We start from the raw sequence: 27998 nt of genomic DNA on the forward strand, positions 1-27998 counted from the left end.
TCCCCTGCACAAGGGGACATGGGGGGCAGGGAGAGGATGGCGACTTTCTCCTCGTAATGCCTCCTACTGGGGGTAGGGACCTGCAGAGAGAGAGAGAGAGAGAGAGAGAGAGAGAGAGAGAGAAACAGATGAGCAAAGCATGGCAGGCTGTCCTCTCACAAGCACTGCGGGCATGCACAAATCCCCAGGGACACTTAACACAACTCTGGAGAGTACCTAGGGTGGCCCACAGCAGGCCAGCAGCCTGAACAGCTGGACTTCTCTCAAGCCGCCTGAAGGAAGAGGAGGACGGTCTCTCGCACTCCAGAAGCAGACAGAAACCCTGAGAGCAGATGCTTGTTCAGGGGCCTCTGCGCCGAAGCCCTCGGTGGCTCTCATAAACTGTGCTGTTTTGGGCCAGGTCAGCACCAGACCCTGAGAATGTTGCTCGTGGTCACACGCTGATGGCCCCAGAGCAGCCCATGGCCACTTTCAACCCAACAGACCCCCCCCCTTAGGAAATGAGCCGTGCCCACAGATGTCCCAGCACCCTTGCAAGAGGGTGGACTCTACGGAATTATATCCCACAGAGGTATACTAATAAGGGCCAAGTTACACATGACGAATGACACTTGAACAGCAAGTGTATTTCTCCCTGTTCACTTGCCCTCCACTCAATTCACCTGCCGTTCAAGTGTCATTCGTCATGTGTAGCTTGGCCCTCAGATCCCTGTTATTTGGCTATCGCTGTATCAAGTGAGAGCAGCCATGGGTAAAAATGGGGCTTTTCCAGTGATGGCTGCAAGACTTTGGAACTTCCTTCCAGAGTATTCTCAAAAAGTTAAATTCCTTTGAAGATTCTGGGAAAGAATGTGGAACGTTACTCTTTCAAGAAACATTTGACTGATTCAAAGTTCTGGTTTGACTGCCCTGCGTTATAATAATGAAAACAGAAAACCAGGCTACCATAGACACGATCGAGCTTTTGAAATATTCAGGGGTACAAATATGACTTTGTAAATTAACCATATGAAAAAATAAGGGGAAAGCCCCAAAATAGCTTTTGGAGGACTGAAGAGACTGCAAGAGGACTGGGATGCTGAAGGGAAGTGAGAGGAAACCAGCCTGCTCATCACGCCCCTGAGAAATGAGAGAATCTTGGAGGGAGAGAATGTGGGAAGTATTTCCAAATTTTCCTATCCTGTGATCCTATAAGGACCGCCAGCAAGTGTGTGTATGTGTCACAAACTACACAGGTTATGCAGATTGTGCATACCTGAAGGGGATATTTACTTACTTGCTTACTTATTTAGAAAACCTCTATGCCACTGCCTGTTGAGAACCTCTTCGAGGTTCTCATGATAAAAATCATCAAAGTGGCGTAAAAAGCATTAAAATTAATATATATATATTTTAAAGCCAGACCATAAAAACAGTACAAAACACTTAGTGGCTTAAAATGACTCTTGTAAAACGGTTTTTAGGAAAACTGTAAATATAATTTTAAAAGAAGTATTGTATTGTCTTTATTATCATATTTTGATCACCCCATGAGAAGACAAGACTCCCAGGAAAAGACACTAATGTGAGGAAAAGTTGAAGGCAGTAGAAAAAGAGGAAGCCCCAACGTGAGATGGCTTGACTCAGCAAAGGAAGCCACGGCCTTCAGTTTGCAAGATCTAAGCAAGCCAATGATAGGATATTTTGGACAGCATTAATTCATAGGGTCATTGTCAAGGCTTTTTTCCAGCAGGAATGCAATGGAACGGAGTTCTGGCACCTCTTGAAAATGGTCACATGGCTGGTGGTCCTGCCCCCTGATCTCCAGTCAGAGGGGAGTTTAGATTGCCCTCCGTGCCGCTCGGCAGCACAGAGGGCAATCTAAACTCCGCTCTGTCTGGAGATCAGGGGGCAGGACCACCAGCCATGTGACCATTTTCTCCAAGGGCAACCCACTGAGTTCCGCCACCTTTTTCCCAGAAAAAAAGCCCTGGACATTGTAATTTGGAAGTGACTTGACAGCATGCAACACACGCTGTCTTTATTATTTATTTACAATGACTGAGAGAGAGATAAACAGATCTCCTTGGGGAGGGAGTTCCAAAGTTTCAGTACCATGACAGAAAAGGCCCTTTTTTGGGTTGCCACCCACTTAGCCTCAAACGGTAGGGGCATTCAAAACAGTGCCTCTGAAGATAACCAGAGTGGATGGGTAGCTTTATTACATGGTCAACAGACCATTTACTAATGCCATCACTAAAACAAATTATTGCTCTTTCGTAATTTTAAAAGATCAGACTCCTTAGTTAAAAGCTGGAATTAAAAAAAATGTGCCAGTGCCTAAAAGAGTATAAAGTGGGTGCCCGGTGAGCTTCAGTGGGAAGGGCATTCCAAAGACGAGAGGCCACCGCTGAAAAAGCCCCGTGACGCATGAGTGAGAGATGAGGACCACCCTCCCCAGTATCAGCTGCCTGTCCAGAACTCACCCGCCTACATCTGATTTGAGAAGGAAGTGGGACCGCCTTGGCCATAACCACCCTGCTGGCCATAGTCTCCCTGCTGACCATAGCCTTGTTGGTTGTAATCGGGCTGGTAGCCACCCTGTTGCCCATAGGTGTCCTGCTGTCCATAGCCCGGGGCTTGGTTGTAAGCATCGCCGTAGGTGTCCGGTGCTGGCTGCTTCTCCTGGGCAGGTGGGTACTTCATGAAGGGAGTGGTCCAGCCAGTCTCTTTAAAGACGAACCACATGTTCCCCAGCCAAAGCACCAGGTTCAGGAAGCCAAAAACCTGGGGACAGAAGGGCCGAGTGACAGGCAAGAATGATTCATGATAGGATGCGACAAGCATGCTAGGTTGCCTGCTGCCTTCACTCAGTAGGGCAGCAGGAGCAAAATGAGGGGGGGTGGGGAGCACACAACCCTTTAGGATTTCCTCAAATCTATGGTTTTTACCCTAGACTTTAGAGGAATTCCTAGAGAGTCGTGATGTAATTTCCCTCCCTCTCCATCCCCAAATGTTCCCCACGTAACTTTCTGGCTAGCAATGCTATCAAGAGAACGCTGTTTTGCCAAGAAATCCCTTTTATCAAAAACGGTTATTGTTTTGATTTGGCGAATGGATGGTTATATTTGTGTTAAATGATTGTTTTATATGTTATCTTCATTGGTAGGTAGTTCACAATAGTTTAATTAATGTTTAGATATTTATGATCTGAGAGGTAATTTTTAGCTTTATTAATCATATGGATTAATGACTGTGTTATCCTTGTTTAACCAAATTTATGATATCTATATTTTACAAGTTAAATGTTTAAAAAATTAAAAAGAGAACACTGTTTTATGTCTGAGTGCATTTGCAGGGAACGGGCAGGGGGGGAGGTTATATGGTGCCACGGCCTGTTGCCAGGTCAGGAGCCCCAGTCCCGCACTCCCTGTGCCATGGTAGCGATTTGCCAGCAATTCACCATCTGTGGGTGCCTCACGCTTATTATCAGCTGCTCTTGGATGCCCCCAGTGCAGCTGGCCAGAAGGAGGTATTGCCCTGGCTGGACCTTTGTTGATGGCAATCCAGAAAATTAGCATTTTTCTTTGAAATGCACCAATAAAGCAGGATAGGAGGCAGCTTGTTCCTAACCATCCTTCCCCAAGTCCCTCAGTCCACTGTTTGCCTCCACCAGTACCAGAGAACGTGATCCTGTGTTTATCCTGCTCTTATTTGGCAGGTAACTTAGGCTGCTTCCACATGGGAATCTTATAGAACCATAGAATCATAGAGTTGGAAGGGGCCATACAGAGACCATCTAGTCCAACCCCCTGCCCAGTGCAGGATCAGCCTAAAGCATCCCTGACAAATATTCACCCAGCCTCTTCTTGAAAACTGCCAGTGAGGGGGAGCTCACCACCTCCCTAGGCAGCGGATTCCACTTTTGAACGACTCTGCTGCAGATGAGAATATTTCTCTGTATGGAAACCCGGAGGCTCCCCCAGATTAAAGCTGAGCAAAAATTGTGGTGCTCCCAGGGCTTTCGCTTTAATCTGGAGGGGGAAAATGAACCTCTTTCTTTCTGGGTTAAAAGAGGATCTTCCGAAGGGCTGCAAGGGAATGATGGTGTGGACCCTCTCTCTGTTGTGACTGCAAGGAGCGGGTGGGCTAGACTCTGTTTTCAAGGGGGTGACGGCAGTCCCCTGCTGTGTGCCATTCCACTCCCCCCTTTAACCTCGAAAGGGATTTTTTCTCTGTCCTCAACAAACTGTGCTGCACACTGCAGTAGGATATCACCCTTCGTTTATTCACTGTCGGTGGTCTCACCACGTGGTGCAGCGTTCAGCTTTTTTACTCCTTGTATGACATCTCTGCAACCGTTACATTGTTAAGTTTTGTGGAAATTTGGTAGTTTTGCTACTGAGGGCCAAGCTAGAAGTGACAAATGACACTTGAATGGCAAGTGAACAGACTCATGTGTATTCCTCCCTGTTCACTTGTGCTCCACTTGCGCTCCACTTGCTTGTAGCTTGGCTCGTAGTGATTGAGTGGAGCGCAAGTGGAGCGCAAGTGGAACGCAAGCGAACAGGGAGGAATACACGCGAGTCTGTTCACTTGCCATTCAAGTGTCATTCGTCACTTCTAGCTTGGCCCTGTGAGGCAGCAGGCATGGATTCTGCCATTTGTGGTGATCCCAGGAAGGGACCCCCCCCATGCAAGGCAAGGGTCTGCTGCTGGCGGGGGGGGGGGGGTTCCTCGTACGATTGCCATCATTCTTGAGCCTTTGAATAATCATGATGGGGGAAAGGAGGGGGAGTGGGGGGGATAGCAGCCGCCGCAAATGGCAAGGGAATGGATGCATATGGACACTGTTCCTGCCTGTAACCACATCACTTCTTGTGGAGGTAAGCCCAGAAGCCAGGACTCCACCATTTATTAAGTGACACAAAAGATCGCCAAGTGATACGAACCAGGGCACTTTTTCCTTTACATTTTCTTTGTGTTTGAAAACCTAAAGGAGCTGAATTGGGGCTGCAACACTCGAGTAGGGAAATTAACTCCCTCTCCCTTGACACATTTTCAAGATAGTAGTACCCTGCCTACCAATTGCCTGGTAGCTGTAGTAACACAAAAAGATACCAGCCTTCTGTTGGTTAGCTAGTTTAAGGGTGGACTTGCATACTATGTACATTTCTGTGATCCCTGGAAGTATGTTTAAAGCTAAGATAGGGCTCTAACCTCTAACTGCTTGTAGAGAAAACACACACAATACATAATTGATACATAAAGCTAGCCTGCTTGGATATAACTGCAAACTAGGATTTGCTTGAAATAGGAAATCTGTCTGTGCAAGGAGGCAAGGAAGGGGAGGAAGATGCAGGTGTGTGTGTGTGTGTGTGTGCAAGTGACTAGCTGCTTCATGTAGTCTTAAACTGTGCCCGACAGAACATCTGAGAGCCAAGCTACAAGTGAGGCCTGACACAGATTGGACACTTGTCAGCTTCCCTCAAGTTTTGATGGGAAATGTAGGCGTCCTGGTTTCACAGCGTGGCTCTCCGTTACAACTGCAAGACCAGGATGCCTACATTTCCCATCAAAACTTGAGGGAAGCTGACAAGTGTCCAACCTGTGTCAGGCGTCACTTGTAGCTTGGCTCTGAGGCACCCCACAGAGACACATACAGTAAGACAAGCTTGGCGCTTAAAAGCGCAGTACCAAACACATGCTCTGAACCTGGGTGAGCAGCTGTACCCTCCCCTCAATCCCTGTCGTATATAGGAGGACTAACCACAGACGTGTTGAGTCCAGAGGTGACTGGCTCCCGGATCTCCTTGCATGTGTTGGCTTTATCTTCACACACCTTCATTCCTTCAATCACCTCGTCGGGATCGGTGGCCATCTTGACATCCGATAGCCCCTTGGCCCAAGCGCAGGAGCTCACCAGCCACATAAAGGTAAATACAGCCGTGACAACGAAATCCTGTGGCAGAAAAACAAAGTTAGCGCGAGACAGTCCTCTGGTACAGCAACAAGATGGCTGTGACAGTGAGCTGGGAAGTCCCTGGTTCAAATTTTACCTCAGCCTTAAGCTATTACGAGAATGCAGAAACCACTTAACAACAGTGTACTTAAAGCCTAGCAGATAACCATTTCTAAAACAAGTAATTCACAACCTCCACCCCAAACCTTCTTCCCGGGATCTAGAAATCCTGCTTGGGGCACTCAAACATCACTCCTCGAGGAGAGGCTCTGGTTCAGGGTAGAGCATCTAGTTTGTATGTCCAAGGTCCCAGGTTCAGTCCTCAGCACCTCTAGTTAAAAGGATTGGGAAGCAGGTGGAGTAAAAGACCCCTTTCTGTAGACTGCAGATACCACTGATGGCCCCAAAGACAAATAAAGTGGGGTCTAGATCACATCAAGCCTGAATTCTCCCTAGAAGCTAAAATGACAAAACTGAGGCTATGGTACTTTGGTCGCATCATGAGAAGTCGTCAATAATGCTAGGAAAAGTGGAAGGCAGGAGGAAAAGAGGAGGACCTAAAACGAGATGGCTGGACTCAATAGCCAGTTTGGTGTAGTGGTTAAGAGCGCGGGACTCTAATCTGGAGAGCCGGGTTTGATTCCCCACTCCTCCACTTGAAGCCAGCTGGGGGACCTTGGGCTTGTCACAGCTTCTAGGAGCTCTCTCAGCCCCACCCACCTCACAGGGTGTTTTGTTGTGGGGATAATAATGGCATACTTTGTAAACCGCTCTGAGTGGGCATTAAGTTGTCCTGAAGGGCGGTATATAAATTGAATGTTATTAATGTTATTATTAATAAAGCAAGCAAGATCTGAGTGAGTCTGTTAATGATAGGATGTTTTGGAGGTCTTTCATTCATAGGGTCGCTCATTCATAGGGTTTGGGATGGAGGTTGTGAGTTACTTGTTTTAGAAATGGTTATCTGCTAGGCTTTAAGTACACTGTTGTTAAGTGGTCTCTGCATTCACCTCATAGCTTAAGAGTCCAGTAGCACCTATGAAGGTGACTTGATGGCACATAACACACACTGTAGACCCTGGAGAGCTGCCGCTACTCAGAGTAGAAAATACTGTCCATGACAGACCAACAGTCTGACTCAGCAATGGGTAGCTTCATATATTCAGTGAAGAGCGAATGTCTGCATACTTTCATGGTTTTGCAGTCCCGAGCCACATTAGGAAATCCGAATGGCACTCTTCCCCACCCACTAAAACTATAATAATCAATCTGCTTCCCCAGAAATATCCCCTGACTCTGCCTACTGGTGTTGCTGATCCTGGCAACAGAGTTCACACACAACCCAGTCCCTTTCCATTTCCACGTCTTTAAAAGGCTGCCTAGAAAGCTTGCAGATTCTTGGAAATGTCAAGGCTTGGCCGTAGCCCAGATCCCCCTGAGCAATCCCTGTCTCCTGTGACCGTCATGCCTGGACAAGGCCAAGAACTCACGATCATGGGGCCCTTGTTGTTCTCTCTGTACTTGTCCTGCATGAAGACATAGATGACGATTGCAGCCAGGGAGTAGAGGAAGGCGAAGACTGCAATGGTGACAAAGAACTCGGCGGAAGAGGAGTAGTCTCCGACCAAGAAGACCTTCTCTGTCTCATGTCCTTTACAAGCCGGAGCATCAAAATACACCTGGTGAAGCCTGAAGGGGACGAAGAGAAAGGAAGAAGGTAGATCAGTGGCTTGCACCTAAAGGGTAGCTATTTCTCTAGGCCGTTCTCCTTCTGTCTCTCTGCTACAACAGCCCTCAAGATCAAGGCAGATGAAAAATCAGAGCTGTGGAGGTTTTTTTCCTCATGGCAATCATAGTTGTGCACAGGGCTTTTTTTCTGGGAAAAGAGGTGGTGGAACTCAGTGGGTTGCCAGCACAGGGGGCAACTCCTGGCGGGAGGTGGTGCCCCTGGTACCACATGCGTGTGCACAAAGTGCACACCCTCTCCCAGGACCACACAACGACATGTCTTTGGGTCAGCTGGAACAAGGGGGGGATTTTTAAAAGTTTAAATCACCCTCGGTGGAAATGGTCACATGGCCGATGGCCCCGCCCCGATCTCCAGACAGAGGGGAATTTAGATCGCCCTCCACGCTGGCATGGAGGGCAATCTCAACTCCCTTCTGTCTGGAGATCAGGGGGCGGGGCCACCGGCCATGTGACCATTTTCAAGAGGTGTTGGAACTCCATTCCACCACGTTCCAGTTGAAAAAAAGCCCTGCTTGTGCGCCAGCCACACGTGAAAAATGTAAAGGCTGGAAATTAGCTGCAATTATTTAATTACTTGGGGCATCAGAATCATCCACTTGTTTGGGGCTCCTCCTCACTGAGGTAGACAGGGTGCTTGGCGGTTGTGAAGGCCCCTTCATGCAAACTGGACCCTGCCCGTCATCCCTCTGCACTGTGGGCCCTAGCTGAACCAAGCCCTAGCATGCTTGGGAACTTTGGTTCCTCGGCATCACGTTTGGCTGTTCAGAGGTCAGAAGTGGGCTGAAGCAACCCTGACCTGACTCACGCCTGACATAACATAACATCTAGTTTGGACCTTGGATGTGAGAATGAAGCTGCTTTAGTAGCTCAAGTAGACAATCTTTGTTTTCAGATGGATATATTAGAAGCTCCGCTGATGATCTTTTTAAGTATTCCAGCAGTCTTTGATAAGCAATTCATGATATTTTTCTGAAATGGTGATGCTTTCTGCAGTGGTTTGATGCTTTTCTGGAGCAGTAGAAAAGAGCAAGAGTCCAGTAGGCTATGCGCTTTCATGAGCCACAGCTCACTTCTTCAGATCTTATTCTTTTCTGGGACACAGAACATTTCCACTGGAGAAACAGAGTTATCAGTACAGGACTTACCTTGGGGAGTCCCTCAAGGACAGCTTCTCCTGCCTGTGCTCTGTTTATGTTTAGGTATTGTTGAATAAGATGATTTATATATTTGGGATTGGCTGTCATCATCTATATTTCTAAATGGGATGTCTTAAATAGAGATGGGCACGAACTGAAATACGAACCAAAATTAAGCATGATGCAGGCCAGTTCGTGGTTCGCGAACCATGGTTCGTCAGATCCCATTTCTGACGAACTGCCAGGAACTTTAGGCTGGTTCATTTGGCTCATTTTTTTGGTTCGTCACTGCAGACAGCCTGGTGCCAATCAATCAGTTTCCTAGGCAACAGGGGGTAGACTTTCTGCAGACCTTCTTCTGACCCGGAAGTGAACTTCTGCTGGCCCAGAAGTGATGATTTTCTGACCTGGATGTGACATTTTCACGAACCAAATGAACTGGTTCATGAACCAGGGGCCGGTTCGTGAAAATTCATGGTTCGTGAAATTTGACAAACCGTGAACTGCATGGTTCGGGTTTTTTCCGGTTTGTGCCCATCTCTAGTCTTAAACCAGTTTCTTGAATGGCTGGGCAGGAAAAGAGGCCACGGCTCAGTAGAAGAGCCTTTGCTTTGCATGGAGAATGTCCCAGTTCAGTCCCTGGCATCTCCAGTTAAAAGGACCAGGCTACAAGTGATGTGAAAGACCTCTGCTTGAGGCACTGGAGGGCCACAGCTTGTCTGAGCAGACAATACTGACCTTGATGGGTCCATGGTTTGATTCAGTGTAAGACAGTTTCATGTGTTTAACAAGCTGGAATGGAATCCAGATGAAGCAGAGGTGTTGCTGGTTGGGAAGGCGAATGTCCATCTGGTGGTCCTAGATGGGTGGCCCTGTCTTTGGCAGGTCATGTAAAGATCTGGACAGAGCTCTGGGGAGTGCCTTGCTTTTGGGAAAGCAGGTTGATGTTGCTGCTAAGAGCACCTCCCTCCAATTACATTTCACTGGGCAACTGTCTCCCTGCCTGGACTCTTCCAACTCAACCATGCTGACCCATGCTAACGCACTTAAAGACTGGAGAGCAAGGTTCAGGTCCAGCAGCACCTTAAAAACCAACTGGGTTAAAGACTGGGCTATAGAAACGCGTCTGCATGGAACTGCCCTGAAAGACTATTCCTCCTCTTGCTCTTAGTCACGGGAATAATTATTATGGGCTGGCCTTGCAGAGGACATTTGGAGGGGACCTTCCCTGCTTCTTTATAGGAAGGCCAAAAACAATTTCTTACAGATCAATGTTGTCAGTTTATTCCTGCAAATATCAGTGGAGGTTAGCAGTTAACTGCATGACACTGTATGGCAGACCAGAAGGAGAAGGAGAAGGAGAGGTTCTTCCTGAGGCCGATGGATCCTCCTTCTAGGGTGCACAGGAGGGTGTTGCTTCCAAGGAGGCTCCTGTGTGAGGAACAGGCTGGGCGGGAACTTTCCAAGGAGCGAAAAGATCCTGCAGTGTCTCCTCTCACGCACTTCTCTGTAGCTGAGGCAACATCTCCTCTGGGATATGCAGCAATCCCTCGGCTTTGGCGGAAAAGCTACAGTCCCCTTGCAATCTGCAGAATGCCACACACAGGCCGCTGCATGCAAGAATCTGCGTCTGCTCTCCTCTGGGAATGATGGCTGGTGCTGAGTTGAGGAGAGCAGAGAGACAAGTGTGGGGCCTGCGTCCAAAACCTGGGACTGGCTGGGTACAGGGGCCATTGTTCCATATCCAGAGGATGTGTGCTATCTTATATAAAGCATGACTTGAGAGTGTATTTTACTCTCAGTGCCTTCCATAAACTACCTGAAACTTCACACCCTGCTTCACAGTGCACAGACAGGATTTCCACATGGGAAAATCATCAGAGCTGGGAACAAGTCAGAGCCAAGCTACAAGTGATGAATGACACTTGAATGGCAAGTGAACAGACTCACGTGTATTCCTCCCTGTTCACTTGCACTCCACTTGCACTCCACTCGATCATTAAGTGCAAGTGGAGCGCAAGTGAACAGGGAGGAATACATGTGAGTCTGTTCACTTGCCGTTCAAGTGTCATTCATCACTTGTAGCTTGGCCCTCAGTGATGAAGAAATGGGGCTGGAACTAGTCATCAAGGGAGATGCACGGCTGCCTTTGAAAACCAACAGGGAGAGAGGGCACCAATCGTGATGAGCCCCCTCCTTTCTTCCCATAATGTCTTGTAAGGTCAGAGGCAGGCAACAACATCACACAGCACTGCCTAGTTTTCTTGAGACTCAGCCCCATGTCTCTGGAAATTCTCAGTGGGACACATTCCGGCAGATCTTTGCCTGCTCTGATCAGTCCTGCAGGCTGCCGCCTTCTGCCCACCACAAGCCCTTCCCAGCCGAGAGCACAACTCACCGGAAGGGATAGGAGAACTCTACGTCTATAGAGAGGTCACTCTCGCTCTTGTTGGCGCATTCGACGCTCAGGCGGAATTCTCCAGTGTAGCTGCCACATGTTGCAAATGCAAAGATGGAAAAGAACTGGGGAGAAAAAGAACAAGACAGAGAGAGATCCTAGTAATGTAGGAAATAACCACAGAGAGGAGGGAGGGAGTCTAAAGTGTTACCTAGATCTGACATCACATATTCCTAGGTTGCCAGGTCCAGGTTGGGAAAGTCCTGGAGATTTTGGGGGCGGAGCCAGGAGAGGTGGGGTTTGAGGAGGGGAGGTGCCTCAGTGGGGTATAATGCTATAAAGTTCACCCTTCATAGCAGCCATTTTCTCCAGGGGAACTGATCTCTATTGCCTGGAGATTGGTTGTAATTCTGGGAGAGCTCCAGCTACCACCTGGAGGCTGGAAACCCTCCATCCTCCCCAAACTCTGCGCTCCCCCAAATCTCACAGCACATGCCTTGACAGTGTTAGGAATCTTAGTGGTGCCTGGGCAAGAGGGGGTGGTGGTTCACACGATGGAATGGTCGGTTTTTACCACCTTAGAGTTAGAAAGGGGAGAGACCTCAGTGGGGCATAATGTCATAGATCCCACCCTTCAAAGCAGCCATTTACTCCCAGGGAACTGATCCAAGTAATCTGGAGATCAGTTCTAATTCTGAGAGATCTCCCGGCGCCACCTGGAGGTTCGCAACCCCTTGGAATGGCCCTGCATAGGTAACCAGTTCCCTGCACATAGAAAAACTGCAGAAGTCAAGGCCAGAAATCTTCTTCCTGGCATTGTTATTTTCAGTGTGGAAGAAATTCTTCTGGAGAAGTAAGCATACGACCCCCTCACCTGCCATCTGGACACAGGTTTACCCCCTCAGCGAAAACTGAGGCCTTAGTGAGAACTAGGCCTTAGAAAGCAACTCTGAGGCACTGGTTTTGTTGCTGCTATTATTAATCAATAACATTTACATTGTTCTTTTCCAGCTAAAGCTCCAAAGCAGCTCGCAAGAAAATAAAACGATGTTTAGACAAAGAAGACAAAGAGATCTCCAGGCCCCCCTCTCGGTGGAGTCTGGAGATCTCCCAGAATTACAACTGGTCTCCAGGCCATAGAGATCAGTTCCCCTGCAGAAGATGACTGTGGCCCGCTGAGGTCCCTCTCCTCCCCAATCCCCCACTCCACCCCCAAATCTCCAGGAATTTCCCAAGTCAGAGGCGGCAACTCTACTAAGCAACAGAGCAGCAACAAATTCAAAAGACTTGCAACTAACTCACAGAGCGTCAGAAAAACAGCAGGACATGGAATTAAATTCTAACCAGTATCAACAACAGATCCCACTTAGCTGCTGAGGGCTGGGGAGGGGGAGATCATGAAACAGAAAGGAGTCGGGTGAAAACTTAAACAGCAGCGCTGGAGCTACCGTGTAACCTTGCTGGAGAAGGCTGCCCAGAGAGAGGTCCCCAGGACTGCCGCTGCCTCTGTTGGCAGGGCTATCTCGAGAAGACCCTCGGGTGATGATTTAAGTGAGTAAGTAGGCTGGTATAGGAGGGACAGTCCTTTGGAAACCTTGGGTCCAAATCATCATTTGGGGTTCATAGATCAAAACGAGTGCTATAAGTTGTGCCCAGAAGCATACTGGGAAAGTTAATGTGAATCCTACAGTACAGAACCGTTTTGGTCACTGTGCCAAATGCACGGAGCAGCATTTTGGACACATACCATTTCTGTGAAGACAGTTTCAGGTGGGCAGCCGTGCTGGTCTTCAGTAGAAGAGCAGGATTCAGGCCTAGTAGTGCCTGAGGGCCAAGCTACAAGTGACGAAGTGTCATTCGTCACTGGTAGCTTGGCTCTTAGAGACCAACTAGATTTCCAGGGTGTGAGTTCTTGGGAATCAGAGTTCCAGCTCTGACTCTTGAAAGTGCACGCTCTGGAAATCTAGTTGGTTTTTAAGGGCTGCTGGACCCAAATCTTGCATTTGTGGGAAGTCTTTGAAGGCAGCTCCATCTAGAACACACTGCACCAGCCAAGAGGCTTAAGGTCTAGGCCCCCTAAAGTAGCTTGCAGTTGAGTCAAAGCATGCAAAACCTGTGAAATTATGTGTAAAATTATGTATAAAAATGTGACTCCCAATACATATAATTTAAAAACCGATGTGACGGCGGGAGGCCTTTCTTTCTTCCATCCAGGCACTGTTTTCTCATCACAGGCCCTTGACTCCGCTCAAATGCTACATGGCTGAACATGGTGCGCGAGTGGAGAGTGCAAATGAAGGGGGCCAGGGCTTCACCAGCACTTTCTTGGGAACACCATGTTACGGCTGAAAGAGAAGCAAACACCCAAAAATCGATGGGTGTGCTGGAGCCAGAAGGGGGCACTGCCAGAAGAAACTAGCGGAAGGGTCTTTTCCAGCGGCTGAAGGCTTCTGGTGTTGTGAACAGTAATCCCTGCGGAGGGAACGGAGGAAGGGAGATTTTGGTTCACGGTCATCACGGATCAGCTGAGAAACTCACTGTGCGATTGTGAGTATTTTTAGAGCAGAGCATGAGCTCAGTACAAAGACAGAGAAAGAGGGAGGGGAGCGCTTCTCCTTTCTTTAATCCCCCCTCCAGCAGCTGAGCATGGGCCAGATATTAACGCAGCCTGACCCACTTTGCTGTCTACCACCCGGCCCGTCTGCGTCAGCGCCCTTCAGTTCTGCAGCTCACTCCAAAGCACAGGAGGAAATGCCAGGGAGCAAAAAGTGATTGGTAGTTTTTAAATACTGTGTTTTTACTTTGATGGTTGACATCTTTTTTTTTTTAAGTAGGTCATATTGGATTTTCTTGTGAGCTGCTTAGAGCGGCCTGTAAATATTGTAAACATAATAAGTGATAATAGTAGGAAGGCAAGGGGGTATTATGCCATAGAGACCACACTCCAAAGAAGCCATTTCTTCCAGGGGAAATGATGTCTGTAGTATGGAGATTAGTTATAATTCTGGGAGCTCTCCAGGCCGCACCTGGAGGCTGGAAACCCTATTGGGGGCAAGGATGGCCCACATACACAGGCAGCCCAAGGGCTTTCTCATGACGGCAATGTCCATAGGTTCAGGAAGTGTATCTTTTTAGTCTATTGCATGGAAGAAATTAGCAGGAGTCTACTGAAACCTTTAACACGGTTTTATTCCGACACAAACTTTTACAGACCTGAGCTGACTTTGTCAGATGCGTTTGCAGAGACCCATTTCACCAGTTTATGGAGCTAAAAGTGGTTCTGTGCAAATGAATCCCCTTTTCTTTTGGAGACGTGGGGCGGGAGGGGGGGGTCGCTGCAAAGGCTATCATTCTGTATATGTTATTGCAAAACACGCAAGAAAAGCTGGATTAAGACTTGCTGGTAAACCTGACAGATAAATGGATTTAGGGTTTATATAAAGCCCCTAGTGCAAGGATATGTATTTATTAAAGAATTGATAGATGAAAGTGAAGGTGGGGGGGTTGTGAGTCAGGTGTGTTCCAGATTGCATGGGTAAGGAAGGTTAAGGATAGGCCCAGTTTTGGGGGGTGAACTGTTCCACAGGGATAGTTTCACATGGGGAGCCATGTTGGTCTGCAATAGAACAGCAAGTTTCGAGTCTAGTTGTGTGCGTGTGTGTTATGTGCCCTCAAGTTGTCTCCAACCTACGGTGACCCTATGAATGAAAGACCTCCAAAACATTCTGTCTTTAATAGACTTGCAAACTGGAGGACGTGACTTCTTTTATTGAGTCCAGCCACCTCGTTTTAGGTCTTCCTCTTTTCCTACTGCCTTCCATTTTTCCTAGCATTATTGACTTTTCCGGAGAACCTTGTCTTCTCATGATGTGACCAAAGTACCATAGCTTTAGTCATGTCATTTTAGCTTCTAAGGAGAATTCAGGCTTGATTTGATCTCAAACCCTCTTATTTGTCTTTTTGACCATCCATGGTATCTGCAAAACTCTCCTCCAGCACCACATTTCAAATGAATCCATTTTCTTCCTGTCAGCTTTCTTTACTGTCCAACTTTCACATCCATACATGGCAATGGGGAATACCATAGTTTGGATTATCTTGATCTTGGTCCCTAGAGAAACATCTTTCTCTTTAAGGATCTTATCTAGCTCCCTCATAGCTGCTCTTCCAAGTCTCAATCTTCTTCTGATTTCTTCATTGCAGTCCCCCGTTGGTTGATGATTGAGCCAAGGAACAGAAAATCTTGACCAACTTCAATTTCCTCATTGTCAACTTTAAAATTGTGTAATTCCTCGGTAGTCATTACTTTTGTCTTCTTGATGTTCAGTTGTAATCCTGCTTTGGCCGCTTTCTCTTAGTCGTTTCAAGTCTTCTCTTCCCTATTTTCTGCTAGTAATGTGGTGTCATCTGCATATCTTAAATTGTTAATGTTCCTTCCACCCAATTTTCACTCCACCTTCTTCTAGATCTAATCCAGCTTTCCTTATGATATACTCTGCATAGAGGTTGAAAAGGTAGGGAGATAATAGGCATCCTTGTCTGACACCTTTGCCAATTGGAAACCATTCTGTTTCCCCATATTCTGTCCTGACAGTAGCCTCTTGTCCAGAGTACAGGTTGTGCATCAAAACAATCAGATGTTGTGGCACCCCCATTTCTTTTAAGACTCTCCGTAGCATTTCATGATCTACTCAGTCAAAAGCTTTGCTGTAATCTATAAAACAGGCTGATTTTCTTCTGAAATTCCCTGGTGTGTTCCATTAGCCATCATAAATTTACAATGTGATCTCTGGTGCCTCTTCCTTTTCTGAATCCAGCTTGAACATCTGGCATTTCTTGTTCCATATATGGTAAGAGTCTTCGCTGTATCATTTTGAGAATCACTTTGCTTGCACGGGAAATTAACGTGTTTGCCCGATAGTTGCTGCACTCCTTGGCATCCCCTTTTTTGGGGACTGGAATGTAGACTGAGCATTTCCAGTCGGTGGGCCATTGTTTTGTTTTCCATATTCGTTGACAGATTCTGGTTAACATTCTGATGGACTCCATTTCTGCGGCTTGAAAAAGCTCTATTGGTATTCCATCTACTCCAGGTGCTTTGTTTCTCTCAATTGCTTTGAGTGCAGCTTTTACTTCACTTTCTAGGATTTCTGGTTCTTCATCAAAAGATTCTTCGTCAAAAGGATGTCATCCTTCCATCTCTTTTGTATAGATCTTCAGTGTATTGTTTCCATCTTTCCTTTATTTTGTCCTGATCAGATACTGTATTTCCATGTTGATCTTTCAGCATCCCAAGCCGTGGCTTGAATTTCCCTTTGATTTCTCAAACAAGACTCTTGTTCTTCCTTTTTTGTTGTTCTCTTCTATTTCTCTGCACTGGTGATTATCTCTACGTGCAAGCCTCTGAAAAGCTGCATTTAGAGTTTTGACCCTATTTCTGTTGCCTTTTGTTTTTGCTTCTCGTCTATCTTTAGCAATTTTAAAGTTTCCTCAGACATCCATTTAGGCTTCTCCTTTTTTTGGCTACAGGGATAGTCTTTGCACATTCTTCCTTGATAATATCTCTAGTTTCAGCCCATAATTCTTCTGGCTCATGATCAATTAAACTTAGTATTGCAAATCTGTTCCTTACCTGGTCTTTAAATTCTTCAGGAATATTATTTAGATTGTATTTTGGCACTATGATCTGTACGCAATCAGCTCCTGGTCTTGTTTTAGCTGAGAGAATAGAGCTTCTCCGTCTACTGCTTCCAATTATGTAATCTATTTGGTTCCTGTATTGGTCACCTGGTGATTTCCACATATACAATTGTCTTTTTGGTTGCCTGAAGCATGTATTAGCAATGAACAGGTTGTTGGCTTCACAAAATTCGATAAGCCGCTCTCCTGCTTCATTTCGTGATCCTAATCCAAATTTTCCAACTATGTTTGATTCTGCTTTATTGCCTACTTTTGCATTCCAGTCGCCTATGATTATCAGCATATCTTGTTTAGGTGTGTGGTCAATTTCTTCTTGGACACTTGCGTAAAAGTTTTCTATTTCTTCCTCCTCAGTAACCGTAGTTGGAGCATAAACTTGAATGATGGTTATATTAACAGGATTTCCCTGAAGTCTGATTGATATTACTCGGTCAGACTTTGCATTGTAGCTCAACTGCTCGTGCTATGTCTCGCCTCACTATTAGAGCAACACCATTTCTTTTGCGTTCCTTTCGGGAATAAAACACTGTGTGATTTTCTGACTGAAAATGTCCTGAGTCAGTCCACCTTAGTTCACTCACACCCAGGACTGCAATGTTTAAACTTTCCATTTTTTGTTTTACGATTTCTAGCTTACCTGTTTTCATACTTCTCACGTTCCATGTTCCTATTATGTGTGTCGCACAGCTTTGGACGTTCCTTTTGCATCTATTCACATCCACAACTGGACATCCTTTCGGCTTTAATCCAGTCCCATCGTTAAGAATAGTGCTATTCGTACTTGTCCTTGGCTCTTCCCCAGTAGCCAGTTGAGTACCCTATGACCTGGGGGTCCTGTCTTCCAGCACTATATCTTTTTTTCATTTTGGATTGTCTCGTCATAGGGTTTTCAAGGTAAGAGATTAGCAGAAGTGGTTTACCATTGCCTTCTTCCGCTTCGCAGTGCTAACCAGGGTTAGTTGAAGTGACACTGCCGTTGTCTGTGAGAGATCCTCCGCCAGTGTCACCTTCCACTACTGCTGCTGCCCAATAGCTGACCGTCAAGAGTTCCTCCGCTCCCATCGCCATTGGAACATTCAGTTCTCTTCTGCTGATGTGACCATTGATTCTTGAAGGGGGTGGATACATCTTAGTCTGGTGTTTCAGCTTTGACCATTCCGCCTTGAGTGACTCTTCCAGAAGTTTAGACTCTTGACCAAGCCTGTGCTCCTGGCGGTGTTGCTCTTAGCTTCACTGACACACTCAAACCCCCTCACCATGTTAAGGTGTGTATCAAAGAAGGAGTCTAGTTATAACACCAAAAAGATTTCCAGGGTATGAGCTTTCAAATGCCGAAGCTCCTTTGATCAGATCTATGGGGAGAATTTTGAACTGCTCCAGAATCTGTTAGGAAGGAAAGTCAAGAATTGCTCCTGTTCTGGGAGAGGATAAAATGTGATCAGGATTGGGCCCAACATTGTGCCAGGAAGGGTACTTCAGTTTGAAAGTCCTTCTAGACATAAAGACCTGATGCCATTAAAGATCCTCTTTTGGGGGGAGGGGGCCAAGAATCCTGGTTCTCCACGCGAATTATTCTCTTTGATTAGGAATGAAGTTTGAACTCTTTTGCTGCTCCCAATCCTGGTTTTTATTTTGCATAATTTAACACTGAATGCACACCACCATCAAGGTTTTGGTATTAACCTATAAAGCCCTATGCGGACTGGGACCAGCATATCTGCGAGACCGCCTGACTCCATATGTGCCCCAGAGGATGCTCCGATCGGGAGAGAAACATCTATTGGTGGTCCCTGGCCCCAAGGAGGCCCGACTGACCTCAACCAGAGCCAGGGCTTTCTCAGTCCTGGCCCCAGCCTGGTGGAACTCTCTGTCCACTGAGACCAGGGCCGATTCCAGACGGCCCCCTGCCTCGCGAAACGTCGCGCGTCGTCGCGCAGAAAACACGAAATATCGCGTTTTCTCGCGCGAGTTTTGCGCGACGTCGGGGGACCGTCTGGAATCGGCCCAGGGCCCGGCAGGGCTTGTTATTCTTCCGCCGGGCCTGTAAGACAGAGATGTTCCACCAGGCATATGGCTGAGGTCAGGCCTGGCCTCCACCAGCTGAAAAATGGAGAAGTATAAAATCTGAATCCCTCCCTACTAAGGTTGTCCACTACTTCATTGTGTCAAGTTGTTTCTGCTGCTATTGATTGCCGTCATCTGAATGTATATTTTATATGCAAATATATAATATTATATTTTTTAACAATCTATTTATGGTTTTAACTGTATAAATTAATGTTAATGTGTTTTAGTAATCCTCCCTGAGCCCTTCGTGGGGAGGGCGGAATAGAAATCCACAGAAAAAATAAATAAACAAATGAACAAACAAACAAATAAATAAATAGTTCTGGGCTTGCGGTTAGGGCTCCTGGATTGGAATGACCACAAAGAAATCCTCCCAGAGTCTATTTTAGGGCTGGTTAGTTAACCCTAACATGCTTGCCACCTGGTTCTATGGCCACCTGGTTGCAAGATTTAAAAGCTGATAGGGTACCAGTTCTGCCATTCCAGCGCAAGGTCTCTCCAGTACAACGAAGCACATAGGAAGCAAAACTGAGGGACAAAGGAGGCCTTGCTGTGTAGTAGCTACTTCAAGGAGTAGGTTTGGGGCACCTTTAAGGGAGATGGAGTGGATGACAGGCAGATCTGGTCCACAGGTCACAAACCACCAGGAAATTCAAAAGACAGTCCATTCCTTGCCATGACCTTGGCGCAAGAGACGCGCCCTGTGAGTTCTGTCTTTGTTTTATTATTCCGCTGTACTTACCCAGGGATTTGACCAACAACATGATGGAAGAATGCCAGCAAATAAATAAACAATAGGTATTCAGTGATCTTGATAGCATATGCTCGTGTTACTTCACATTCATGCATAAGGGAGCTTATATCTTCAGACGGTGAAGTGGCTTAAAATAACGCCTGTCTCTTCAAGGAAAATCATCTAGAACAGCTGCAAAACATGCGTGTGGACTGTTCTGGGCTTAGCATTTATCTAAGATTTGGATGTTCAGGTCAATGTAGGTAAGAAGGGAACCTGGATGTGTCATCAGTTAGGGAAATACCTAGGAATGTTTTGTATCTTGAAGGCCTAGAAGGGGGACTTTGATGGCCCTCGAGAATGTTTCTGCCATAATAGGAACACAAACTGATTTTCCAAGTTTTATGCTTCTGGGTTTTAGATACTTTTAATCCTCTGGGCTTTTATGTGCTTTTATGTTTCTGGGTTTAATTGGCTGTTTTTTTAATGGCTGTAAATTTTAATGCTTTTATCTTGTTTTATTTGCCAAGCCACTCTGAGCAGATCTTTGAGGGAGAGGGCATATAAAAGCTTTCAGGAAATAAATGACAAATAGGTTGCAGCAGCATAAACCTTTACTCCTATCCGCTTTGCAATGTACATGACAAATATGCCATGCCATGGAACTAAACACTGGCTCAGCCATCAACCCCCCCTTGCCCGACAATGCAGGCTGTCCCCTTTCGTATTTTTAAAAGAAGAACACAAAATGTCATGCCTTTATCCTTTAGCTGTCCCCTTATTTCTTTTAACAATGAAACTTAAACAATGAACAAAATCTGCTTTGGAAGTTCACCTGTTGTCTTCTCTACCGGATCGGGCCTCTGCCGCGCAGAGGAGGGTTCCCTGGACTATCATTAACTCAATCCAGGCTGTTTCAGCCCTGATCTGAGCCATTTTGGGCCCATTTAGAGTTCCTGGCAGCAACCCGATCCAGGCTGTTTCAGCCCTGATCCGGGCCATTTTGGCACCATTTTGGCCGTTTGTGACCCATTTAGGACCCTTCCCCACCTGGAAGAGGCCCAATCCTGGCCAGGATCAGGCCCAAAAATGCCAAGATTGGGCCTCTGCTGGGCAGGGGAACACTCCCCCTCTTGGCAGTGGCCCGATCCTGGCCATTTTGGGCCCCTTTTGGCCGTTTTGGGTCCAATTCAGGCCCAAAATGGCCAGGATCAGGCCCGAAATGGCCAGCATCGGGCCCCTGCCAGGTGGAGGAAGACTCTCCTACCTGGCAGCCACCTGATCCTGGTCATTTTGGACCCCTTTCAGCTGTTTTGGGCCCAGTTTGGGCCCAAACTGGCCAGGATCAGGCCCCAAACAGCCAGGATCAGGTATCTGCCAGGCGGGGGAGTCTTTCTCCACCTGGCAGCGGCCCGATCCTGGCCATTTTGGGCCCCTTTTGGCCATTTTGGGCCTAATCCAGCAGAGGAGCACTCTCCCATGTGGCAGCAGCCCATTTCTGGCCCATTTTGGCCCAATTTGGGCCCAGAACGGCCCGGATCAGGCCCTAAACGGTGGGGTTCAGGCTGCTGCCCTGCAGGGGAGTGCTCTCTCATGTGGCAACAGCCTGTTCCAGGCTAATCCAGGCCTTTTGGGCCTGTTTTGGCCCAGATCTGGCCACTGCCGGGTGGGGAAGTGCTCCCCCACAGCGTAGCGGCCTGTTCTGGGCCGAATTGGACCACCTCCCGCCCACCATGGAACACAAGAGTGCTCTCAGGACGGCCACACCTGCATGCTGACATCACTTCCAGGAAATGACGTCATCATGCAGTCCCAGGAGTACGCACGTATTGAGAGGTTCACCGCCTCCTCCCAGGAATTGCCCCAGATGAGAGTTCACCTACCTTTTTCCCCCCAGAAAAAAAGCCCTGTATAAAGGTCATTTTTAGCAATAAATCCTAGGGCTGATTTACCTATTATGAAGTCCACACAATGGGCTCTGGCTGTTGCAAGGACTTTGCATCATATGTGTGCTGGGAAGAATTCCCAGACACATGGAGGCCTAATTCAATTGTGACCCCAGTGGAGGGGGGACAGGGCTTAAGCCTTCCCCCAGCACCAATTTCTTGACTAGAAATAGCTCAGAGGAGCCACGACTTGCCCCTTTGGGGAAACTTCCCTGGAGCCATCAGTAGATGTTTCAGGTCAGGGAAATGGTGCAGAAGGGAAGGCTGAAGCCCCCCTCCCCACATGCCATGGTCCCAATCCAACTTGGGCCACCACATGCTCGGGAACGGTGTTTTAGCATGGAACTCCATGACCATGTCTGTTGACAATCCACATCTCTGCCCACGATTTTTGTCATGTGTGCCATGCCCTCAAATGATTTCAAGCAAGGATGGGCCGAGCAGCTGCCTCCGGACCACACGTGGCCTGTGACGCAGTTCGACACAATCCCTGGGGTCTTTACCTGTGTTACCTACAGTTAAAGCTAAGTCTAGTTCACTTCACAGAAATGTCACTTTTATCAGAGAAAGCGAAGTGCTTTCCAGAGTTGAAAGGGAGGGAGAGGTTGTATGTTTCAACAGAAGGCCGGTCCTGGAACTCACCCATTCAAGCAACTTGACGAAGCCCAGAGGCTCTTTGAAGATCCGGAATTGCCCGACGGCCACAAGCTGTGAAGAGAGAAAGAGAAGTTGACTTGAGAAGATCTTGAGAGACTGTAGGACAGCCTGACCCTGCGCCCCAGAACTGGAAGGGTGGCTGTGTAGGCCGTCCAGCCCCCGCTCAAGGTCGGAAACGAAAAGCTGGAGCTTTCCTGACAGAGCCTCATAATCAGTTCCACTACTGAACCACGCTTCTTAGAAAGATGGTATCAGGCGGGTAGCCATGTTGTCCTGTAGCCTCTTAAAGACCAACAAGATTTCCAGGACACACATTTCAGAGAAACAAAACCCCATCAGAAGGGAGTTTTGACTTTCGAAAGCCTATACCGTGGGAATCTGGTTGGTCTTTATGAGGCCACAGGATTCAAATCTTGCTCTTGTTGAGAAGCTTCTCCTACTGTTCAACCAAACTCTCTCCTGCTGTAACCCTTCAGATCTAGTCTTACCCTCTAGAAAGGCAGAGAATGAGTCTTTGGCCATTTCCCCACGGCTCCTCGCTGCTCGTAACAACCCGGAAGATGGTGCAAAAAACATGGAAGATCGCGTTTTCTCGCGCAAGATTTGCGCGATGTCGCAAATCTCGCGCAAATCTCGCGCGAGAAAACGCGATCTTCTGCGTTTTTTGCGTGATCTTCCGGGTTGTTATGAGCAGCAGGGAGCCGTGTGGAAACGGCCCTTCAGTTATCTAGAGTCAAGTCACCAGTCTATCTAGCTCAGGGCTGTCTGTTGGCAGTGGTCTCCCAGGCCTCTTTTAACTGAAAACGCCAGGGCCTGAACTGGGGATCTGATTTAATCAACGCATGAACTTCACATTGAGCTACTGGCCGTCCTCCATTTTTGCCCTTTCCATTGCAACCTATTTCTTCTTGGAGCTCTGAACACGGCAGACGTATTCCTAATGCGGCATCTCCTTTCTCTAACCAGCTGGTTAGGTCAGAGGATTCTCAACCGAACTATACATGTCGAAGACTGCATTGTCTTTTTCTTTTCCAATAAACTTTAAAACAGCAGCCGCAGCCGCAGCAGCATGGCCCCATGACATTGCAACAAGTGCAGCGTGTTGGGGAAACAACAGCGTGGATTCTGTTTTAGAAAACTGAAGAACAAAATTTGGCCTTTGAAACGGCACAGGAAGGGGTGGAGGAAGAGAATAACAAGAGCAGAACTGAGGTCTCACTGCCTGGGCCCACATCACCGACTAGGTCTCTGCACAGCACAAACGATGTACATGCTTACTAATTTTCCATAAACTCTGACTCCAGCAGCATCTTAAAGGGCAACACAATTTTCCAGGGTATGAGCTTTCATGAGTCAAAGCTCACTTGGTCATTCGGTCAAATACAAATGAGAATGAAGATCCCTCAGTCCTTTGTATGTATGTATGTATGTATGTATGTATGTATGTATGTATGTATGTATGTATGTATGTATGTATGTATGTATGTATGTATGTATGTATGTATTCTTGTGCCTTCTTGGGATCAACTTCTGGCGCCCCAGCAAGGGGCTTTCAAGGCAAGTGAGAAGCAGAGGGGGTTGGCCATTGCCTTCCCCGGCACAGTCTTCCTCGGTGGTGCCCTCCCCAGACCCCGCTTAGCCTCTGAGATCTGATGAATTCAGGCTGTATCCTGCCCTTCCACCACCCCATTAGCCCTTACTTTTTTATATATTCTTTGAAACACTCTTTGCACCTTCTGACCTGGACTCAAATTATGCTGTTCTGTTGCCAAACAATGTGGCTACCCCCCTGGCCTGGATATAAGGGCTGATGGATCTTCATTCTCATTTGGATCTGACCTAAGTGAACTCACGAAAGCTTCTACCATGGGAAATTTTGTTGGTATTACATGTTCTACTGAACTGTTTTTTTCTACTACTAGAGTCTTACATGGCTATCCACCTGAAAATAATTTTCTGCGTCACCTTTCTGCCCTACAAAGTACCCTTGAGTCCTCTAACATAAGAAGATCCCAACTTATTTGCTAGCATAAACAGATGTCTTGTGTTAGCCAAGGTTTGTATGGCAGTAATTGGTTTATTGTGTTCATCTTGTTCATGCTATTTATTGTCAGCCTTTCTCGCCGAGACACAAGGCAGATTACACAGTGTAGGTCAATAAATCAACAGCCGGGACATTCAGTAAACAAGGACTGCAGAAATCTGAAAAGAAGCTGAAATCTGATACAGACCTAAAAACAAGGCTGAGACAAAACATAAGCAAATTGACATGCAGAACTATCCAGTAGGAGCATACTTACAACAACAGACAGTACATAGTAGTATAGGTTCCAGTCCCTAACCCTTGGCAGTGCATCTCTCTAAACTATTTTCTTACAGCACAGCTCTATTGCCTGTGTAGAAAGGCTCCCCTGAATAACTCCGTTTTACATAGACTGGGGAAAATCAAGTGGGAGCTTTCCTGACCTCTTCAGCCAGGCCACTCCATAAGGGGGGGGCAGCCACCACGGAGAACGTGCACGTACAGGCAGCTGTTGAGCGTAGCCTTTTGCAGAAGGCCCTGCTCAGATGAGTGAAGATGCCGTGGAGGGGCACGGGGAGACAGGCGGTCCTGCAGATATGAGGGACCAAAGCCATGAAGGGTTTTTTTATGACAGCCAATACCTTGAATAGGGCTTTGTAACTGATGGGAAACCAATGGAGTGACTGCAAAATATGTACTTTAGGTGGCTCTTGCAAGAAGATGTGAACATGCAAAACAGGTGAGCACAAGTGATGGACGCGCTGATGGCTGTGTACCAAAGTGACAGTATTTTGAGGGGTGAGAACTGGTTTCTAGAGCAGCTTTTTCCCTCTAGGCGGTTGAAATGTGTCAATGCAGAGCCCCTGAATTACTAGTTGTACAGATGATACAGCAGGAAGAGAAATCTCCCTCTGCCTCCCTATGATTTAGAGCCAGTGTGTTGTGGGGGTTGGGCACCAGGAAAGCAAGTCCAAATTCCTGCTTGAAACTCACTGAGTGACCTCGAGTCATTTATGCTCCCTAACAACAGCAGGAAAAATTGTAACAACAGTCAATTGGTACAGCACCATAAGGGAGAACTAATGTAAAGAAAGACTTCTGTGAAGCGAAAGCATCCATCCACAGTGCTACAGTGGAGGCTGCCTGCTGCAGCTCTGTATGATTCACTGCTCTGAAGCTGCTCCTTCCACTCAGCCTTTCCTGTAAAGGGGGGGGCGTTCCACCCCATAACGTGTGATTAGATGCAGCAAATTTCCCTGCTCTCGGAGGGGGCTGCATGCTGTGTGACTGTGTGATTCACCGCTCTGGGCCTGCCACCTTCCAATCAGGCAGCATGCCCAGGACAGTGACTCATGTAAAAGCACGGGAGAGTATTAATGTCTTAGATCCTCGAATATGAAATCTTTTTCTGGTATAAGAGCAAAATGTGGCTTAGAAAAGAAGGTGCATTTTGCCAGACTAGCTTGCACCTCTCAAAGGTTCCTATGGGATGTAAATGTTTTCAAAGGCCAAGACAAAGCTGGCTTGGCGTAGGGACTTCCACTGGGGGGAAAGCTCACTCTAGGGCTTGAGTGTGTGTGCATACGTGCATCTTTCTTCCCAGCACTAGAGGGTGGCAATGTTGAATATTTGCCGGCTTCTAGACTGGAAGAGGGTCTACCACACCAACAGAGCCCCTTGTGGCATGAGAAAAACTCCAGGGCCCTCCAAATCCTGCCTCTGTCAGTGTTCCTTGGAAGAACAGTTTAGCCCCTATGGGCAAGATGTTCTTGTTAGTACCATGGTAACCACACCACATCTGTTTTCCAAGGCAGCCACTAGGCCTAACCAGTAAAGCCAGCATGTTGTAGTGTCGGACTAGGAGCTGGGAGCCCCGGTTTCAAATCCTCACTCTGCCATGGAAGCCTGCTGGGTGACCTTGGGCCAGTCATGTCCACTCAGCCTGACTTACCTTGCAGGGTTGTTGTGAGAGGAGAAGAGAAGGAGAAGAGGAGAACTAGGTAAGCCACTTTGGATCCCCAGTGGGGGAAAGGTGGGTTACAAAAGAAGTAAGATAAATGAATTAAAATCAGTTCTTTTGGGTCACCACTAGTATGATACTTCCGTTTGGAAAACCGGAGAATTCCAAATTCTGTCCCGGATCAACCTCTAAACCAAGACTTCCTTCTGATGCAGCAGGATCTTCCAGAGTCTTCCTCAGTTCTCATGATTTTGCCCTCGCTTTGCCCGCTCTGTGAAAGCCAAGTTTGCTCTCACAAATCATCAAGGCTATCACATATCCTCTGTGCATCAACACACATCCAAGATCCTTCAAGAGCAGCCACCAGGTCAGGCCAAGGCAAAATTCAAATGGTTCATCCTGCTTGCCCCGTCCCAACCAAATTCTTTTTAGATCATCAGTGTAAAATAATGGTAAAAGAATTCCTCTCAAAGACCACAGAAGGCAATACGTGATATACGCTCCTGCGGCCCAACCTGTACGTTTAACAAAGGAGAGACCCTACTAGGCAAATTTTGAACTCTTCATCTATTTCACAACACTGTGTGCTTCTCAAGACTGAAATCTCCCACAAACTGCGGTGTGGTACTGTAGCCAGACAGCTGGCCTGGCCCCGAGGTTCAAATTTCCTCCTGTTTTGCAACTTGCTGGGTGACCTCCGGCCATCACGCTCTCTCAGCCTAACCTACCTCACAGGGGCATTGTTAGGATAAAATTGAAGGGGGGAGAGAATTGTGTATGCCATGCCAAGGTCCTTGAAGGATGATCAGGATATAAGTACACTGTGTTCAGTGACTCATAACCCTGTAAGGTAGGCCAATCTTACCCCTATATGGTTGATGAAGGATTGAGAGACACTGACTTAACCTAAAGTGATCTTGCTAGTTTGTGGTTAAGATAAGATCTCAACTGTAGACTTCCGTGCTCACAGGTATACGCTGACAGACTGGTGTAGCATCTGTCCACATCAGTGACATATACATACAAAGTGGCCCTTGTTATCTCTCTCGCACACAGAGAATACAGGGAGATAAATGAAATTTTAGCAGCAGCAAAACTCACCATCTAGTTCTGCCCACAGACATGCACAAACATTTCATCCCTATCAAGTCTTCACATCAGTAATCTCAACACATAAACTTCTTTGCACACATGCACAATCATAAACCCCATTCCAGTTAGAAAACATGTCCCTGATTTACACATCTTCTCAGAGGCAGAACAACATCCACCCCTCACACACATGCACACAAACACCTAATCCCAGACCTGCCTCCAGCCGTCATACACTTGCTCCCTACATAACAAAGTAACATAACCTCTTTCTTTTCCACAAGCCATTAACATCAGGCTCACTTCCCAGCACAATCTCACTCCTGCGTGCATGCACACACAAACACACACACAAATCAAAACTCATAATCACATTTTCAGTTTTGCAATGCTCTCAATCAATGAAGGGACCCAGGCACGTACATCAGTTTCCCCAAAACACAGCTTTTTTTTTGGGCTACGGTACGTGCACTAAATCTGTGGCCCCTTCCATTGAAAGATGAAGAGTTCTTGGGTGCTATTTTCTGACATTCATTTTCACTGTCAATAACTTCAGGATCACACAGCTGCATCACACTGAGTTAAGGTGGGCAAAA

The 27998-nt window shown here is 47.0% G+C and overlaps 1 protein-coding gene across 1 annotated transcript in view; it reads right to left on the reverse strand.

Moving 5' to 3' along the window:
- Positions 1 to 27998, reverse strand: part of SYP (synaptophysin) — a 30456-nt gene continuing 2458 nt past the window's right edge. The window contains exons 2-7 of the mRNA XM_055003671.1: positions 22313 to 22378; positions 11225 to 11349; positions 7432 to 7630; positions 5750 to 5941; positions 2466 to 2766; positions 1 to 80 (exon numbers count right to left, since the gene is read on the reverse strand). Of these exons, the coding sequence (XP_054859646.1) occupies positions 2470 to 2766; positions 5750 to 5941; positions 7432 to 7630; positions 11225 to 11349; positions 22313 to 22378 (879 nt within the window). The 3' untranslated portion in view covers positions 1 to 80; positions 2466 to 2469. The remainder of the gene's footprint in view (positions 81 to 2465; positions 2767 to 5749; positions 5942 to 7431; positions 7631 to 11224; positions 11350 to 22312; positions 22379 to 27998) is intronic.

This window comes from Eublepharis macularius, chromosome 19 (genome assembly GCF_028583425.1).
Source record: "Eublepharis macularius isolate TG4126 chromosome 19, MPM_Emac_v1.0, whole genome shotgun sequence".
Classification (NCBI taxonomy): Eukaryota; Metazoa; Chordata; class Lepidosauria; order Squamata; family Eublepharidae; genus Eublepharis; species Eublepharis macularius.